Genomic DNA, 20,090 nt, shown 5'->3' with positions numbered 1-20,090 from the left:
CACCAATATTGCCACCCCTCTATTCTTCGCATCCAGTCCCGAGTGGAATACCTGTCCTACCCATCCCTTTCTTAACCTGACCTGGTCCGCCACCTTCAGGTGTGTCTCTTGGAGCATGGCCACGTCCGCCTTCAGTCCGTTTAAGTGCGCGAACACTCGAGCCCTCTTCACCAGCCCATTCAGGACCCTCACATTCCACGTTATCAGCCGGATTGGAGGGGCTCTCACCCACGCCCCGCCGACTAGCCATCTCCTTTTCTGGGCCAGTCCCGTGTCCACGCCTCCCTCACCCCCTGTCCCGACCACCTCTTCTGTGGCCCATTCCCTTTCGGCCAGTGCAGCAGCAACCCTTTTCCCCCCCCCCTTCCTCCCTCCCCTCGCCCCCGCTAGACCCCTGTCTAGCTTTTTTGCTCCCCCCATGTCACTCCCGTAAGTCAGCTGACGCCTGCTGACCCCGGCTTCCCCTGCCGTCCCATTGACCTCCCCGCGTGGAAGTCTCCCAATCCATATGCATTTCTTCGTTCCCCTTCCCGCCTTTCCAAAGCCCGCCCCGCCCCCTCTGGCGCAGCTCCTGTCGCAGCCTTGTCTCTCTCCCCCAGCCCATGTAACATTTCCTGCGCGTGATTGACCCCCTATATACAACAACCATCACAGATCAAACCCCAAAACATCCCCCCCACCCTCACAAACCCTCTGTTAGAGTCCAACTTTTCGGCTTGTACAAAGGTCCACGCCTCTTCAGGCGTTTCGAAGTAATAGTGTTGGCCCTTGTCTGTGACCCACAGTCGCGCTGGCTGCAGCATTCCGAATTTCACTCCTTTCCGGTACAACGCCGCTTTGGCTCGGTTGAAACCCGCTCTCCGCTTTGCAACCTCCGTGCTCCAGTCCAAGTATATTTGGATCTCTGCAATGTCCCACTTACTGCTCCGCTCCTTCTTGGCCCATCTCAGGACCCACTCTCTGTCCGTGAACCGGTGGAACCTCACCACCATCGCCCTTGGCAGCTCATTTGCCTGGGGCTTCTTCGCCAGCACCCGATGTGCCCCGTCCAACTCCAGCGGCCTCGAATGGGCCTTCGTGCCCATCATCGCCTCGAGCATCGTGCTCGCGTATGCCCCGGCATCAGCCCCCTCCACTCACTCAGGGAGACCCAGGATTCGCAGATTCTTTCTCCTCGACCTGTTCTCCAGGTCTTCGAGTCTTCCCGCCCACCTCTTGTGTAGCGCCTCGTTCTGCTCCACTCTCACCGCCAGGCCCATGAGCTCGTCCTCATTCTGACTTACTCTTTTCTGTACCTCCTGGATCTTAGCTTTGTGGGCCTTCTGGGTGATCCCGAGTCCTTCAATTGCCGAAAGCATAGGCGCCAACATCTCCTTGCGCATCTCCTCGCGCTGCTCCTCGAAGCAGCGCTTGATGAACTCCTGCAGCTCCCCTTTGTCCCAGGCCGCCGCCATTTTGTTTTCTTTCCCTCGCTTCTCCCGTTGCTCCAGTGCCGCTCCTTTGGCCGTTACACTTCTGGTCCGTTACATAGAAGTTGGAGGGGGACCTCTCTCTTCCCTTCCCCACGGGCTGCGTCAAAAAAAAAAGTTCCGTTGGGGCTCCTCTAACGAGCCCGAAAGTCTGTGGTAGCGGGAGCTGCCGAATCGTGCGGCTTAGCTCCGCATAGCCGCAACCGGAAGTCGAGAGGGAATCCTTTTGGCAGTGCTCGCTTCACCAGTCTGCCCCAAAAGGTCTATGGAAACTCCTGAAAAAGGTCTGAGAGTCGGTTCCAGATGGGAGCTGCCGAATGCGCGACCTACTCCTCCATGGCCGCCACAGGAAGCCTCGTCCCTGCTTCTTCAATGGCCTTGGTAGATCTTTTCACAGTTGTTCCCTCTGCTGCTAGAATTCACCTTTCATAGAGTCAAGTCAGATTGCAGCTTTAAGCTTGCCCTTACCCCGCCTGCATGCTGGAAGAGGCCTTTGTCTATTCCTGCAGCTCAAGCCAAATCTTTTACTGTTTCTGCCGGGTCTGGTAGCCAAAAGACATATCATTTCTGGGGGACACTGTCAGGGGCATGCTGCAGTCTTCTTCCCACACCGGGCAATGTCAAACAAATGCCGTGGGGGCCCTGTAAAAGAGCCCAAAGGTCCGTTCCAAGCGGGGGCTACCGAATAATGCGACCTAGCTCTGCATAGCCGCACCCGGAAGTCTTTTCAGACGATCCTTGAGGGGCGCCGGCACCCGGCGTGGTGCATTGATTACAGGGGTGGCGTTCGGCTTGAGCAGTATTTTGTATGGGAGCGTGCCCATTCCATCGAATACACTGTGGTACTGCGTGATAATGTCGTCGATGTCGGCTTGCAAATTTCCATCGGGCGAGGCCATCGCCGGTGACGATGACATGGTGTGGACTCGCTGAACCAGGTTCAGGAGCTTGCAGGCGCGAGCACCTACCAGGGACGCCCTGTCAGGCCTGACGATTTCAAATCGTAACGCTGCCTTGATCACCTTGTTGGATACCCCTAGTTGACACGAACCACTGGCAGCTATGGCATTGCCATTGTAGGCAAGGAGCTGGCAGGCCGGTGGAAGAATGCTTGGTCGGGCACGGATGGTATCGAGGTCGGATTGTGAGATGAGGTTCGCAGACGAGCCGGTGTCCAGTTGAAATCGGATGCAAGCCTTGTTAACTGTGAGGACAGCACACCACTCGTCGTCGGGATCCACACTGAGGATCGAGAGGCATTGCGCAGGTATGGTGGAGGCCAGCTCATGTGTGGTTATGATGCCCACCCGATATGGAGACTTGAGGCAGTCAGCATCAGGATCCGTTGGGCTGTCGGGATCCGAATCTGGCATGCCTTGTTGTATTGAGCGGATACTTCTGTGCCGCAGCTGGAATCACTGGCTACTGAGCGGTGGAGCGGATCTGCAGAGGGCTGCGTAGTGGCCAAGCTTGCCACACTGGAGACATCGGCTGGGTATTGCCGGACATTGCCGCTTTAAGTGGGCGGAGCCACAATTCGGGCACGTCATGACGCTGACGTCAGCGCGATCCATGCGCCATCGCGCATGCGCAGTGCAGTCGGCTGACGTATGCACCTGCGCAGTCGGGTTTTCGGTCTCGTCCACACGGTTGTGGCGCGCATGCACAGTGATCCGAGGAAAGCGCGCAAAACGGCCACTCTCCTCGATGCTCAGGCCCTGCATCTGTGCAATGGCCTGCACTCTTTCTGCCTCGTGGGAGGCCAGCTTTGCAGTTTCTGCCGCCCTGATGTGGGAGTAACGATTCTTGGCATGCTCATGGACAACGCACGTCTCGATAGCGACAGAGAGGGTCAACTGTTTCAAGTGTCGCCTAGAACATAGAACATACAGTGCAGAAGGAGGCCATTCGGCCCATCAAATCTGCACCAACCTCACTTCCACCCTATCCCCGTAACCCAAGAACCCCTCCGAACCGTTTTGGACACTAAGGGCAATTTAGCATGGCCAATCCATCTAACCTGCACGTTTTTGGACTGTGGGAGGAAATCGGAGCACCCAGTGGAAACCCACGCACACACGGGGAGAACGTGCAGACTCTGCACAGACAGTGACCCAAGCCGGGAATCGAACCTGGGACCCTGATGCTGTGAAGCCACAGTGCTATCCACTTCTGCTCCGTGCTGCCCTAGGCTGGTTCCAAAGGGATGCCATCACCACTGGTTTGTTGTAAACCTGCCTGGCGAAAACAGGAGAGAGGCTGTTGCTAAAGCCCTAAACACGTCCCCACACAAGGGGCTCCCTCCATCCTGAATGACTCTGACGCCTCCTCCTCCCACACTGCCGTACCTTTTCCATATTTTCTGCTCAATAATAATGTAACAAAATTGGGCCAGCGCACTGTTTCCTCTGCAAGAACACCGTCCGAATCCTGGGTGTCTTGACTCCCCACAATGAGGACACAGTAACTATGTGCTGCTGCTGGTATGGGCACCTCCCAACTGTCCATGAAAGGTACCCCACCCATTCCCCAAACACTCATGCCTCTCATGTCTGCTGCTCTTCTCCAGTGATGAGGATGTAAAGGGCTGACAAAGTATTGAGAGCATGCCCACCTCGTACATAGGTGGAGAAAAACACCAGTTGCTGAGATTTGTCCAGTGTCTCTGAACCCCATGATAAGCCCAGTCATTGACAGAACGTGTTCAGCTCTCTGTCAGGCAGGAGCCAGACTTTTCACTGAGGATGAGAGAAGCATCATTCTGTTCTAATTGCAAGTCATCATCATTCTCCTGCAGTGTGTGGCTTTAGCGCCCTGCACATGAATGTAGGAACCATCATGAGGAACTCCCGCAAGCACCAGATGCGTCAGTTAATGCCAGACACCATGGTGGGAGAGCTATTCATTCCCTCGACATGGTTATCCCCGAACCGAGATTCTATGAGGGCATCCCTAGATCTTCGCTCCATGTGGACGCTTGCCATCGCCTAAGGTCTTCCTTCCCTTCCTCCCCCTGTTGACCCTCACTGCCCTCTTCGACCTCCTCCTCATATGAGGAGATGTTGCGCTCCTTCATCTCCTCCTGGTCAAGCTGCTCTCAGCTGCTGTCCCCACTGCAGTATCAGCTTGTGACAAGCGCGGCAAACCACAATGAAGCATGACACCCTCTGGGGATTTTATTGGAGACCCCTCCCCTGACCGGTCCAGGCACCAGTATTGCATCTTAAGCAGCCCAATCACCTGCTCAACCAACACGTGTGTTGAAGCATGGACCTCGTTGTAGCATGTGTTTAGAACCTCAGCACTGGCATCACCAGCCACCTTCTGAGGGGGTACACTTTGTCTCTGAGGAGCCATCCCTCCAGCCACTCTGTCCCTCAAAGACAGCTGCGATCTGCAAGTGCTGCACAATGTAACTATCATGGACGCTCCCCAGGAAAAAGGCACACACTTGCATGATGCACATTGCGTAGTCACTGGCCACTCGTGCTGTCTTGAAACGAGCTACTGACATAGAGGTTCAGTGCGGCAGTAGCTTTGAGGACCACAGGCACTGGGTGAACACCCAGTCCATGTGGTGACAACTCTTGCATCACCTGTCACAGGAGGCCCATCGTCCCCTGGGACAGACACAGTCTTCCCCGGCACTGAAGCTCAGACATTTGGAGGTAGGAAATTTTATGTTGGAATTGAGTTGGCCATGTGTGTCTCCTTCAATGCTCCGCCATCTGTGGCCCTGCTCCCGTGAGAGCAAAGGACCCAGCCTCCATCTCCTCTGCAGGTTGCTGTTCCTGGCTGCATGCAGCCACACGTCCATGTTGCTGCTGCTGGTCAATCGCAATCAATAGAATTGCCAACTCAGCTGGCTCCATGATCCTCCAGAATCATAAACTGAAAGGAAGAGAACATCAAAGTTGGCGATGAGGATTCCTGACAGTGCCCTGATCCTTAGCCCTGTCAGCATCTGGGACATCCACCCATGTGCTTCCCCCTATGTGAGCACCTCTGCCCTCAGCCTCACTCTATCACACAAAAGCCACTTCTCCCCAGTCATCCCTCTTAACTCTACCTGAATAAAGTTCTTTGACCCTTGAGAGTCTCAGCGGTCCCTAACCAACACCTCCGCCCCCCCCCCCCCCCCCCCCCGAAGCATGAGGTGTTAGAGTAATTAAGTGCATTCAATGGCCCTGCATTCAAAACCTCATAGCGGACCTAGCTGATGCCCCCTGTCATCAGTTGAAAGGGGTGAGTGATGAGAGACTTCTCCATTGCGCCTTGCATTTGGGGGTCACAACTCTGTTATGTAGATATGCGTATGAGCCTTAGGATTAAAAAGTGGATGCCAATCAGTGGCACACTCATGCATTGCAATGCTGACTTAATTGCCACAACTGACTCAACAAGGAAGGGTCTGGGAGCTGATCAGGCAACTGGTCTCCCCTTGGGCAGACAAAACACATCTGATTCATGTGAAGATTGTAATTAGAATGTCAGCTTCATCCTTGGAGGGCACCCTCATTCCCTCAGCTCAGATGGGCTGCGGATTAAACATGCCTTCCAACTGGAACAGCCAGCCTCCCAGAAACTAATACCTGGCCACCTGACCTCCATAACCAATGGCCTTGAACTTCCACACAGCTCATGCCCTCTGCCTTCATAGTGCTGCCTAAATGTGGGGGTTCATTCTCAGTGCAGCTGTCCTCCCCCCTGTGTGAGGGTTGTCAGGCCTCAAAAGGCTGGAAAACACCCCTTATCAGAGTCCCCCACTCTACCCATGCTTCCTGGCCTCTCAAGGGACTCTCACCCAAGAACCTGGTCCATAGAAGTGCAGATTAGAACTGGCCATAATCAATGCTCAGGTTTACAGGGTTAGGACGCAGGTGTGGGCCTAGGTAAAGTGCATTTTCGGAGGGTCAGTTCAGACTCGATGGGCTGAAGCGTCTCCTTCTGCATTGTAGGAAGCCTATCTCACAGTCGCCCCAGTGCTGACCCTATGGATTCACCTGCTCCCACCCACTTTCTAGTTGCCAGTCTAGAAGAGCAATCCCTCAGCAGTGAGATCGGCACAAGCCCAGCATTGAGGGAATGCAGAGCTTTGCCTGCATACCAGCCACCAGGCCGCTTTTACACCAGAGACTCACAGACATGCTAAGACCTGCGAGCAATCCCACCCCCGCCTGGGATGCCGAGATTGAACCCACTCTCCGGTCCCAGGTTGAATCCATCTGGGTTTGCCGTGCCCTCTCCGCTGCCCCCTCTGCAACTGGCAACCTGGATGGTAATGGCGACCTGAGCGCTCACCTCCGATATCCCCTCCGAAGGTGAGGTCACCAGGTTCTCGTTTTTATACAGCATGCCGGCGACCGCTGAATATTCAGTGAGTGGGGAAGTCCCGGTGGGACGGTTCGCTAATGATATAAGGTATTATAATGAGGTTGCCAACTTTACACGGCGGATTTCTCATCACGCCACTGGCAAGAGGTCTGGAAAATCGGACATCACAATCTCGCCGGAGAGAATTGCGTTTTCCGATTCTCGACGAATTTTCCACCCACTTCACCAAACTCACTGGTCGGCCCCATAGTTTTAACACCAAGGTGAGAAGTTGTTGCTCTTACCTTCATTGCTTCCGAAAATTGAATACCTCCCTTGCACCTACGTGACCAGAATACTTTGGTCTGGAAATCTGATGCTTGTTTTAACTTTTTACGGATTTTCTTCACTTTTTACACTCAAACATTCAGTATGGCAAGTAGCACATACAGGCATAATCTGCACCAGGCGTTTGCCACCGCCTTACTGGTATTGGTTTCAAAAGTACGTGTCCATGGCCCTCACCTGAAATAGGCATCAAGCCATGTGAACGTTCAAATAAAATATTTATCTCATGTTTTGTGCAGTAAATTGGTTTGCCCTGAAATTGGCCACCAGATTGGCTGCATCCAGGAAAGCCAAGCTCTCTCTGAAAAATAAAAACAAATGCTTGAAAAACTCAGCAGGTCTGGCAGCAACTGTGGAGGGAGCCCAATAGGACCCTCTCCTTGTTGTCCTCTCCCTCTCACAGTCACCCCCTTCCACTTGTGGTCTACAGCTCTCCCTCCCCCTCCTATACATTACCTCTCCCACATGCCTCTCTTATCTCATTCAACGCCCCCCCCCCCCCATCCGCTTCCCAGTTGTCCCCTTCTCCAAGTCAGCCCTTTACTCCTCTTGTACCCCCACTCTCACCATGTGTTCAGCAGCTAGCAGAAATTCAAATAGCCCTCATTGGCGAACTGTTGATGCTTGCTCGTTGGTCTAATGTAAACGGGGTTCGGGGACCAATCAGGTGGGCATTGGGCCTACCTGTCCCATGGGGAAGATCGCCAAATCAGACTCATTTCTAAGGCCGGGATTCTCCGAGCCCACGCGCGGCAATTGTGCCTGACACGGGGGCGGAAAATGGGACGTTGGACCCGCGACGCCTTCACGTGATTCTCCGGCAACTGGAGAATCGCCGGCAGCCGTGCACGTGCGGTCGTCGCCGCACCAGTCGGGGGCCTTTTGAAAGAGGCCCCCGTGGCAATTCTCCGCGGTCGACCGGCCGAGTTCCCACCGGCATGGCTCTCATATGGTTCCACCCGACAGGAGCTCGGTGTCTCGGCTGCGGTGGCCGTCCTGGTGGGGGCGGGTGATCAGTCTCCGGGGGGGGGGGCCTCTACGACGGCCAGGCCCGTGATCGGGAGCCACCGATCGGCGGGCACGCATGATCCGGCAGGAGCTACCTTCTTCCGCGTCGGCCCGCTGTATGGGACCGCCATGTTTCGCGAGGTAGGGCCGAAAGTGCAGGGCCCCGTATCAGCAGCAGGAGCCCGGCGACGCACGCCGGGTCCCTGCAAGCTCCCTTAAAAACAGAGAATCACCCCGGACTTTCTATTAAAAAGTCCGGAGTGATTCACGCCCGTTTTCTAGCCCATTATTGGAGAATCCCGGCGAGTCTGTTTATAAAAGCAAAATACTGTGGATGATGGAAATGTGAAAAAAAACAGAAAATGTTGGATATACACGGCAAGTCCTTCTACAGAAGCATCACTTAGATCTAAAATTATAACTCTAAATGATCCTTCTGTCAAAAGGTCTGCTGAGTTTATCCAGCATTTTCCATTTTTCTTGTATAAGTCTGTATAGTTTGAGTATGGGTTTCTCTGACATATTTTATGTTGTTTTATCGATATAGAGTAGAGGAGCTGTGACAATTTTCCTGACTCACTATCTCCTTCCATCACCTTATAGCTGCTAATTGCCATGATACATGATACAGGGAAATTCTTACCTACAAAATAATCTCTATCTGCTCACCTTTGCCCTTGTCAACTGTCAAGAATTATTGGTATATACCCTTACATCCTGCTTGACACATAATTACACAGACCTGTAAACCTCAAAATGTGCAATGAGTCAATTCAACATATACCTATAGCATTCTTTTAATTTAATTATTTTTCTTTAAAAAAAAGTCAAAATGATATCTATTATATTTACACCTTTATTAGAATCGAGCAATTATATCTTTTAAAAATAAATATGGGCCAGTGGCCAGTGTTGAGATCAGGACAATCCAACAATAACATTTATCTTTTACAGATGATTTCTGAATAATTATACTAAAATATCACCAATATACAGATTGTAAGTTGAATGGAAACTGGGGCGTTTGAGATATTTTACAAACAATTGAACCAAGGAACCAAAGAAATTGTTGGCTCCGTAACAATTATGTCCTTTGTGGTTTGAATAGCTCTCTACCAATAAATTCCAAAACATTACCAAGACATTTTTTTAAAGCTGTGAATTAAGTAGAATTCTTTTGGTTCTGTACAATTCTCTAGATTTACTTTAGTACAATTCTCAATGCTACATGAGTTAATTTCTATGAAAGGAAAATAAGTACTTATGTTGAAAGTTGCAAAGTTTTTTGTGCGGAGGGAGTTAATACCATCTGTTTTCCATCTTCATCATCATTTTCATAAATCCGTGTACAGAAGACTCATCCAGCAACTGTTCTTACTGAACATACCATTCAGCATTGTAAATGAGGTCCCACTTCTCAGTTGGAATCCTGTCTTTCAGATAAACCTTCCTTTTACGGAGTGCATAACATCCACTTTCCAAAGTGATCTTTAATTAAAAAGGTTACCTTTTTTGAGATTGATTGGGATAAATTGTGAATGACAACTGAATGATTTCCAAGCTCTCGTCAGCAGATCTGGTGGAATAAATATTAAGAAACCAATTACTGTCTGCCAGCAAAGATTGGCGCCATTGCAGGTTCAAGAAATAGCCAGTTGCTCTTGTTACAGCTGCAACCTATATATAGATAGAGCTGCCGTGAGTGCATAAAGATATTTTTAGTTTAGTATAGGGCCTAACGAAAAGGCTGTTTGCAAAATGTTTGCCAGTATGGTGCAATTCATTTCACCATTTTTATCTGAAAATTACAATCTTTAGTAGAATTTAGCTATCTGTAGCATACTGCATTTTAGCTATTGCTTTTGAACAGGTCTGTTAGTACTTTTGCACGAGCTGAATTAAGAATAATAGAGAGCCAAACTTAATCAATGCAGTGAGATCCAAAGCAGACCTGCTATCTGCTCCCCTGATATTTTTCTCAGGCAGTAAATCCAGAGTTTCCAGTTTCTTACTGAGCAAACTGAATAAATCCCACCTTGTGGATGGCACTTTTTCTCTAATTAGGGAAAAAATTGCTTGTGCCAATGTGCAAATCTAATGTAACTGTATTGGAAATTACTGGTGTTTCCAGAACTGGAATTATGCCTGCTAAAGTAACCAAATTATTATGTAAGGTAAACCAAGTACCATGAAACAAATTACTCTTTATTTAGACTTATGAATTGAAATATGACAATGCCTGAATAAAAATGTAAAAGGAGCATCTTCTATTGGGATGGGATTTTAGGGTAACATCCCGAAAATGCACAGAATAGTGCCTTCCACCAATCACATCCTCTTCAGTGTTGTGCTGGGAGTTACATATTCTAATTTGGTAAGTGGGGAGGGAACAATATTACACAATTATATTTATACTAATGTGCTGTTCAAAATAATAAGAATTGTAAGACAGGCCAGTGCAGAACTCCCTGGGCACGATTTACGGGCTGCATCCTGCTGGTAGATCCCACGAGAGGCCTCTTCCAGGATTCCCGACAGTCGTGGCGCCCCCTGAGATCTAACAAGATCTCGCGAGATGTTGTGATCTGGATCACACCCCACAATGGGCGGGATCCAGACTTGCATAGTTAAGTGAGTGAACTGCTCACTTAACTTTGACTACGCCAGATCTAACCAGCCCTCGGGATCTACTTGCCTCACCGAGGAGACCCCACAAATGGAGACCAGACAGAATGGCACTTGAGCGGTGGGCAAACTGAGGCTCCCAGGCGGTTGGAATATTGGCAGGGTAGCACCCTGGCACTGCCTGTGCTGCTGGGCACCATGCACTGCCAGCCTGGCACCCTGGCAGTGCCACCTGTATGCCACCTTGGCATTACCAGGGTAACCAGATGTACTGCTCGGCTGGCAGGGGCACTACCAGGGTGCTAGTCTGGCAGTGCCCATGCAGCATTTTGTCTGAGCTGCCGATTGGGCCCTGCCCATATGAGGTAGAGTGCGGGGGGGCTCAAGGAGCCCCGAACAGGTGAGTGGGAGTGCCCATGGGTCATGGGGCTGTTTAGCACAGGGCTAAATCGCTGGCTTTGAAAGCAGATCAGGCCAGCAGCACGGTTCAATTCCCGTAACAACCACCCCGAACAGGCGCCGGAATGTGGCGACTAGGGGCTTTTCACAGTAACTTCATTTGAAGCCTACTTGTGACAATAAGCGATTTTCATTTCATTTCATTTCATTTCAGGGGGCCAAGAGATCATGGTGCCATTTTATATGGTGTTCCGATCTCTTCCTACACTGCCAAATGGATGTCTTCAGTTCAGGAAATGCAATTGAGTGCGGCTTCGGCGGGGCGTTCTCTGCTGAGGCCCAAATAAGTAACAGTGCCATCCGATAGCGCTTACAGCACTGGGAACGACCTGCTAATCCCACCCAGAATGGGATTCTATTTGTTCGTTAGATCGCGTCCATTGTCTTTGACATTGTGATGGCCTGGGCCTAAACACAAGTGAGCTTTTTGGCCCGCTACTAAATGTAGTTGAATTTGTGCATCCCAGGGAGGCCGTTATGTTTGGTGTTCATTGTCTCGCAAGGAATCTACCAAATGAGCCCGGTGGTGGTGGCTACATTGAAAATTTGGGGGCAGTGGAGACGGCATAGGGGAAAGACGGGAGCCTCGGAGCGGTCCCCGATAAGAAATAACCATAGGTTTGTTCCGGGGAGAATGGATGGGGGATTTGGAGTATGGCAAAGAGCTGGGGTAGTACAATTGAGAGATCTGTTCGTAGATGGGACGTTTGCGAGTCTGGGTGCGCTGACGGAAAAATATGGGTTGCCCCAAGGGAATGCATTTCGGTATATGCAACTGAGGGCTTTCGCGAGGCAACAGGTGAGGGAATTCCCGCAGCTCCCGACGCAGGGGGTGCAGGATAGAGTGATCTCAGAGACATGGGTGGGGGATGGTAAGGTGTCGGACATATATAAGGAAATGAGGGACGAGGGGGAGATCATGGTACATGAGCTGAAAGGGAAATGGGAAGAAGAGCTGGGGGAGGAGATTGAGGAGGGGCTGTGGGCTGACGCCCTACGTAGGGTAAACTCATCGTCCTCGTGTGCCAGGCTAAGCCTGATACAATTCAAGGTTCTACACAGGGCGCATATGACTGGAGCACGGCTCAGTAAATTTTTTGGGGTAGAGGATAGGTGTGGGAGGTGGTCGAGAAGCCCAGCGAATCACACCCACATGTTCTGGTCATGCCCGGCACTACAGGGGTTCTGGGTGGGGGTGGCAAAGGTGCTTTCGAAGGTGGTGGGGGTCCGGGTCGAACCAAGCTGGGGGTTGGCTATATTTGGGGTTGCAGAGGAGCCGGGAGTGCAGGAGGCGAGAGAGGCTGATGTTTTGGCCTTTGCGTCCCTAGTAGCCCAGCGCAGGATACTGTTAATGTGGAAGGAAGCCAAGCCCCCGGGTGTGGAGACCTGGATAAACAACATGGCAGGGTTTATAAAGTTAGAACGGATCAAGTTCGTATTAAGGGGTTCGGCTCAAGGGTTCACCAGGCGGTGGCAACCGTTCATCGACTACCTCACAGAAAGATAGAGGGAATGGAAAAGAAGAAGACAACAGCAGCAACCCGGGGGGGGGGGGGGGGGGGGAGGAACCGGACGGACTCTCAGGGATGTCATTGTATATGTATAGACACTTGTTATAGGTAATGTATATTGGATTGTTGGATTGTATCTTTGAAGAGTAACTATTTTTGACAAGGCAGTTGCCACTCAGTTTTGTTTATGTTTCTGTTTATATATTATTTATTTATTTGTTTAAAATTGGCCACGGTTATTTATATTGCTTTGTTGTTGTTCAAAAGAAAAACTATGTATTGTTATGTTTGGCCACAAAATTTTGAATAAAATATATATATTTTTTAAAAAAGGAATCTACCAAATGACTTGACTTGTCCAAACTGTTGTGTTATGCTTCTTCTTGCAGCATAAGCTGCTTCCTTGATGTATACTCTGACAAAGGAAGGTTCAGACTTGGAGATAGGTTTAACACATTTATTGAACAGTTAACAATTCTCTTTCGTTCGACTCTCCTGCTGATCTTGCTATAGTAACTCAATCTAACTAACCAGTCTGCTCTAATCCATGCAGTGGGTGTGATGCTTCCTGATCTGCCCCTGTCTCTCTGAGTGTCGCCTATGGAAAGAGGAAGAGCATGTGTGCCCTGTCCTTTTATATGGGTAGCCCCCTTGTGGTAGTGTCACCACTGGGTGTGTCTTGACTGCCCAATGGCCGTGTCCTATCTTACTGACCTATTGGTTGAATGTCTCTGTGTCACGATGTCTCTGGTGCTCCCTCTAGTGTTTATTCAGTCCTAGTGTATCTACATTAACCCCTTGTGTATTTACAGTGATGCATATCACCACACAAACCAGGATCTTTATTGAATCGCAAATGGTAAGCTAGCGATCTGTTACAGAGCAAGTTATCATGGAGTTTCTTTGTACTCCTCTAGAACTACACCTAGCACTCTCTTCACTTGTACCGTCACATGGCCACTGTCTTGAGACCGCATGGTGTGTTTGTTCCGCCACCTGACCACAATTCGATTACGTTTACTTTAGTGATAGAAAGGGATAGGTATACACCGCAGGGCAAGAGTTATATCTGGGGAAAGGCAATTATGATGCGATAAGGCAAGACTTAGGATGCATCGGATGGAGAGGAAAACTGCAGGGGATGGGCACAATGGAAACGTGGAGTTTGTTCAAGGAACAGCTACTGCGTGTCCTTGATAAGTATGTACCTGTCAGGCAGGGAGGAAGTGGTCGAGCGAGGGAACCTTGGTTTACTAAAGCAGTTGAAACACTTGTCAAGAGGAAGAAGGAGGCTTATGTAAAGAAGAGCCGTGAAGGTTCAGTTAGAGCGCTCGAGAGTTACAAGTTAGCTAGGAAGGAGCTAAGGAGAGAGCTAAGAAGAGCCAGGAGGGGACATGAAAAGTCTGGCAGGTAGGATCAAGGATAATCCTAAAGCTTTCGATAGATATGTCAGGAATAAAAGAATGACTAGTGTAAGAGTAGGCCAGTCAAGGACAGTAGTGGGAGGTTGTGCGTGGAGTCCGAGGAGATAGAGGTGCTAAATGAATATTTTTTGTCAGTATTCACACAGGAAAAAGATAATGTTGTCGAGGAGAATACTGAGATTCACGCTACTAGACTAGAAGGGCTTGATCTTCATCAGGAGGAAGTGTCAGCAATTCTGTAAAGTGTGAAAATAGATAAGTCCCCTGGGCCGGATGGGATTTATCCTAGGATGCTCTGGGAAGCTAGGGAGGAAATTGCTGAGCCTTTGGCTTTGATCTTTAAGTCATCTTTGTCTACAGGAATAGTGCTAGAAGACTGGAGGATAGCAAATGTCCCCTTGTTCAAGAAGGGGAGTAGAGATAACCCTGGTAACTACAGACCAGTGAGATTTACTTCTGTTGTGGCCAAAGTCTTGGAAAGGTTTATAAGAAATAGGATGTATAATCATCTGGAAAGGAATAATTTGATTAGAGATAGTCAACATGGTTTTGTGAAGGGTCGGTCGTGCCTCACAAACCTTATTGAGTTCTTTGAGAAGGTAACCAAGCAGGTGGATGAGGGTAAAGCAGTTGATGTGGTGTATATGGATTTCAGTAAAGCGTTTGATAAGGTTCCCCACAGTAGGATTTTGCAGAAAATATGGAGGCATGGGATTCAGGGTGATTCAACAGTTTGGATCAGAAATTGGCTAGCTGGAAGAAGACAAAGGGTGGTGGTTGATGGGAAATGTTGAGCCTGGTGTCCAGTTACCAGAAGGATCTGTTTTGGGGCCACTGCTGTTTGTCATTTTTATAAATGACCTGGAGGAGGGCGTAGAAGGATGGGTGAGTAAATTTGCAGATGACACTAAAGTCGGTGGAGTTGTGGACAGTGCGGAAGGATGTTACAAGTTACAGAGGGACACAGATAAGCTGCAGAGCTGGGCTGAGAGGTGGCAAATGGAGTTTAATGCAGAAAAGTGTGAGGTGATTCATTTTGGAAGGAATAACAGGAAGACAGAGTACTGGGCTAATGGTAAGATTCTTGGTAGTGTGGATGAGCAGAGAGATCTCAGTGTCCATGTACATAGATCCCTGAAAGTTGCCACCCAGGTTGAGAGGGTTGTTAAGAAGGCATACGGTGTGTTAGCTTTTATTGGTAGAGGGATTGAGTTTTGGAGCCATGAGGTCATGTTGCAGCCGTACAAAACTCTGGTGCAGTCGCATTTGGAGTATTGCGTGCAATTCTAGTCGCCACATTATAGAAAGGACGTGGAAGCATTGGAAAGGGTGTAGAGGAGATTTACCAGAATGTTGCCTGGTATGGAGGGAAGACGTTGTGAGGGAAGGCTGAGGGACTTGAGGCTGTTTTCGTTAAAGAGAAGAAGGTTAAGAGGTGACTTAATTGAGGCATACAAGATGATCAGAGGATTAGATAGGGTGGACAGTGAGAACCTTTTTCCTCGGATGGTGCTGGCTAGCACGAGGGGACATAGCTTTAATTGAGGGGAGATAGATATAAATCAGATGTCAGAGGTAGGTTCTTTACTCAGAGAGTAGTAAGGGCGTGGAATGCCCTGCCTGCAACAGTAGTGGACTCGCCAACACTAAGGGCATTTAAATGGTCATTGGATAGACATATGGACGATAAGGGAATAGTGTAGATGGGCTTTAGAGTGGTTTCACAGGTCGGCGCAACATCGAAGGCCGAAGGGCCTGTACTGCGCTGTAATGTTCTATGTTCTATGTTCTATGCTGGTTGGAAGCCGCACTACCAGCTGTCTATGATATTGCTTACAGGCATATCACCACAGTCCCCTGTCTTTGACATTGTGATTGCGTGGGCCTAAACACAAGTGAGCTTTTTGGCCCTCTACTAAATGTAGTTGGATTGGTGCATCCGGGGGAGGCCACAACAGATCATCCTTTCCAGCCACCCTGCACCTGGTTATATTGAACAGAAATATTGCGAAAAGTGCCTCAGCCTGAAAAAAATTATGTACTCACTCATTCAAACTTGCATGGTCAGTAAGGCCAAAAGTGTAAATGTGATGTGATATTTTAGGAGGTGTTTCGGGTGGGAGGGGGATGGACAGGGGTGGGTTGGGGTTGGGGTGGGGGGTGGAATGATCAGTGGTGGGTATGGAAATCACATGGGAGTCCCAAAACGTGTTCTATGCCAGCAACATTCCCTTTACGATTCTCCCTAGCCCTGCCAATGGCGTAACGGATATCCCAATGTTGAACGTCAGGATTCTTATTTGAATATATTGAAATATCACTATCACTGGGGTGGCTCCAAGCTGGGGGGTGGGGGGGGGGGGGGGGGGGGTGCTCCATATCCAGGGACGGGGGCTCTGTGCTGGAGGGGCCACCCATGTCAATGTGGTGGGGAGATTCTGAGAGGGAGGGATTCATTTTTATTTTTTTTAAATTAGGGCACCATTTAAAAAAGCATCTTGATCTTTCAAAAACCTAAGTTGCTGTTAGGGCATGCTCAACAGAGCCCACCCTGTCAATGTGATGCCGTGGGACCCGCTCCTTGACCATTTTTTCACTAAAAGCTTAAAAATACGACAGGAATCCACCCCTGGGGCCAGCGGCTTCTACCCCAAGTTCCGCCCTAGTGTTGAAAGAGTAGTAAATTATGTGACTCTGGGGAAAAGGAATATATATAAATAAATAAATAACCTTTATTGTTATAAGTAGGCTTACATTAACACTCAACGAAGTTACTGTGAAAAGCCCCTAGTCGCCACATTTTGGCGCCTGTTCAGATACACAGAGGGAGAATTCAGAATTCTGAGCTGGTACAGGAATTGAACCCGCGCTGCTGGCCTTGGTCTGCATCACAAACTAGCTATCTAGCCCACTGAGCTAAACCAGCCTTAGAACATTCTCTTCACATTGTGCTTTCTCAGAATGTCCGAAGGTGTGCCTTTCTTTCTCCTATTCTAGTACTGCTCCTGGTTATAACCAGGAGATTAGTATCGAGAGAGGTCGGCTACTCCTTTTCTAACTTGGTCCTGACAAGAAGCCACTATTTTCTGTATCCCTGAAATGTTTGCCCGGGCAGCCTAGTGTCACTCACATGGTGTGCTGAGGTAAGAAACCTGGATGCCCAGCCTGAGTTTCTGCCCTGAGTAACAGCACCTTTAGCCTCATCACCATTCTACTAAATGATCTGAATCTGGGTATTCCCCAATCAGCAGCCTGCCCATCAGATCCTGAAAGCCCTCTGAGGAAGCCGCCTGCGAGCCAGATCTCAGTGCTCAAAAACCTGTGTGAACAACCCTTTCAATTTGTCGCCCACTCCAACCAGGGTAGTGTGGTTCCATGGAGGTAGAGTTGTCATCTGATCACTGGTTGATTCTCAGATGGGTGACTGCTGCAGACTCCAGTGCAGCTGCCATAATCTTTCGCAGTCCTCACAATGAAGAAAATGTTCCATGATTGTGACAATATGTATATTGTAAGAATAATGAAGGGTGAACAATTTACTGTATTTGCATCCAACCACTAGATGGAGATCAAGCGCATACATGTGGATCACGTGATGTTATTGATTCAGGGAGAAGGACGTTAGGCGAATTAGAGAATAGTCGTGTTATCAGGAGCTCTGTAATTAGAACCATTGTTTTAGTGAATCTGTAATTTTTTATATCTCAGCAAGCAAGTCAAATCTATTTAGTTGTGTAAATAAATTAGCTTTGTTCAAAACTTAGCGTGATGTCCTTTGTGAGACACAACACTTCGAAGCCATCCTCATTCAGAAACCAAAGAACATCACAATGATGTCACCACAACTGAAGGTCGCTGACTTCGAAGTCACACATGCACACATCTTTGGAAACTGAGCCCAGAGCGTTTACATAGATTTGGGGCTGGATTCTCCATTCTGGAGACTATGTCCCCCACGCTGGCATGAAAACGGTGGCGTTTCACGACGGATAAATTGTCGGGCACAGCCACTGGTTCTCCGTTCTGGGGGTGGCAAGCAGGCAGGCAGCGTAGAGCACCCGACTCCAGCTGCCGATATGGCCTGGAGAATTGCCAGGCCCGTGGCTGCTCATGTGCACGGCGGCGGCCTACTGCACCGCGCCATGCTTCTTGGCGGATGCCGCTCGCGGACCTGGCCCGGGAAATAGTCCCCCCCTTCGGCCAGCTTGCGCGCCCCGGACCGCCCCACCATGGTGTCCCCAGCCCCGAATATGTCCACCACTGCCCGCGGATCAGCCCTCCCCGACTGTGGCGGCGCTGGACTGAGTCCGCAGCCGTCACACCGAGTTCCCGACAGGTGAGACAACATGCGTCCCACACCATCAGGAATTCGGCCGGTCGGGGCGGAGCATCGGGTGACGGGCCTCAGGCAATGGCCTGAGGCCGCGGATACATGGCACGGCATACTTCTAGAGTACGCCGCTTTGGAGGGGGCGGAGCATCGCGGGAGCGGCCCCCGATTCTGTCGGGAATTTGGATTCTCCGCCCTATCGCCGAACGCCGGCGTCGGCAACCAGAGAATCCAACCCATGATGTAATTACATTTCAGAAATACTTCATTGGTTGTAAGTCACTTTGAGACATTCTGGAATTTGAGAGAGGTACTAAAGAAATGAAAATTTACCCCTTTCCTCACAAAACGCATCCTTGACCCCACTTGCAAGTTACTGTCCCATCTTCAAACTCATCGTATATTCTCTCCAAACTCCTTGAATATGTTGCTGCCTCCTATATCCCTGCCCACCTTTCCTAAAATTCCATGGTGGTATCTCTCCAATCAAGTTTCTGCAACCCCTCCCCCCACTTCCCAATTGTTTCAAACATCCCACATCAAAGTTACAAAATGACATTTTATGTGACAGTTGACTATAGTGATTCTCAACCTATCTGCAGCCTTCGATACAGTTGACAATGCTATCCTCCAACATCTCTCCTCCCTCATCCAGCTGGTAGGGACTGCCCTTGCCATTCTTATCATTTGAAAATGAAATGAAAATCGCTTATTGTCACAAGTAGGCTCCAATGAAGTTACTGTGAAAAGCCCCTAGTCGCCACATTCCGGCGCCTGTTCGGGGAGGCTGGTACAGGAATTGAACCGTGCTGCTGACCTGCCTTGGTCTGCTTTCAAAGCCAGCGATTTAGCCCAGTATGCTAAACCAGCCGCCTGTTGCTGTGATTGTTCTGCATGAAAAACAGGTCAAGGATTAAGGAGATAGAAAAACATGTACAAGTTTATGGTTGTTTGGTTATGTCATTGATAGACCAATAGCAACTGTCGAGGTGATCCCCCACTGATCTTCAACCTGCGCCAACCTCACCTCTCCAGCACGGCCTGTTCTTTGTCAAGGTGAGCTCCCTAAGGTCAGAAGGTGATATTTTAAAACATTAACTGGCCTTTTCCCTTCAATGTATTTTCAACAATTCCTGCTTTTGCTCCACCTGAAGGACTTAGCTTTTTTATCATGTGGGGGCTGAAAATAATTTTCTTGGCTGCTCCCTAGATGCATACCTGTTACTGAGGAGCAGCACCAGTATCAAATATCTTCTTTCTTCCTTCCATCCCAGACATTGCTTCCACATTCTTACGCCAGTCATGGACTTCTGCCTTGTGTTCCTTTGGATAGAATGGAATATGCATTCAATCAAATTTCATCTTAAAATGAAGCATGACCATATCATATGGTTTCTTGAGCTTTATGTACTGGTTGTTCAATGTGTATATTTAATTTTCTGGATCATCAGAAGGTAGACTAAAATAGCTAAATACGCATTTGTGCCAACATCCGAAGTATGAGTAACTTTCTTGGGTTCATTTTTTGTTCTGCTGTTGAGATCCTCCTTGAAATTTACACTGCAAACAATGATTATTAAATGCTTAAGATGTTTCCTAAGGT

General features: G+C 49.3%; 1 protein-coding gene across 1 annotated transcript in view; it reads right to left on the bottom strand.

Moving 5' to 3' along the window:
• Positions 1-8,980: 8,980 nt before the first annotated feature.
• LOC140388079 (troponin I, slow skeletal muscle-like) overlaps positions 8,981-20,090 on the bottom strand; it is a 36,901-nt gene continuing 25,791 nt past the window's right edge. Inside the window, exons 7-8 of the mRNA XM_072471688.1 lie at positions 19,706-19,810; positions 8,981-9,714 (exon numbers count right to left, since the gene is read on the bottom strand). Coding sequence (XP_072327789.1) covers positions 19,709-19,810 — 102 coding nt within the window. The 3' untranslated portion in view covers positions 8,981-9,714; positions 19,706-19,708. The remainder of the gene's footprint in view (positions 9,715-19,705; positions 19,811-20,090) is intronic.

This window comes from Scyliorhinus torazame, chromosome 13 (genome assembly GCF_047496885.1).
Source record: "Scyliorhinus torazame isolate Kashiwa2021f chromosome 13, sScyTor2.1, whole genome shotgun sequence".
Taxonomy (NCBI): domain Eukaryota; kingdom Metazoa; phylum Chordata; class Chondrichthyes; order Carcharhiniformes; family Scyliorhinidae; genus Scyliorhinus; species Scyliorhinus torazame.
Note: the sequence above shows the minus strand (reverse complement) of the source record. Positions and strands in the feature narration are given on the sequence as shown.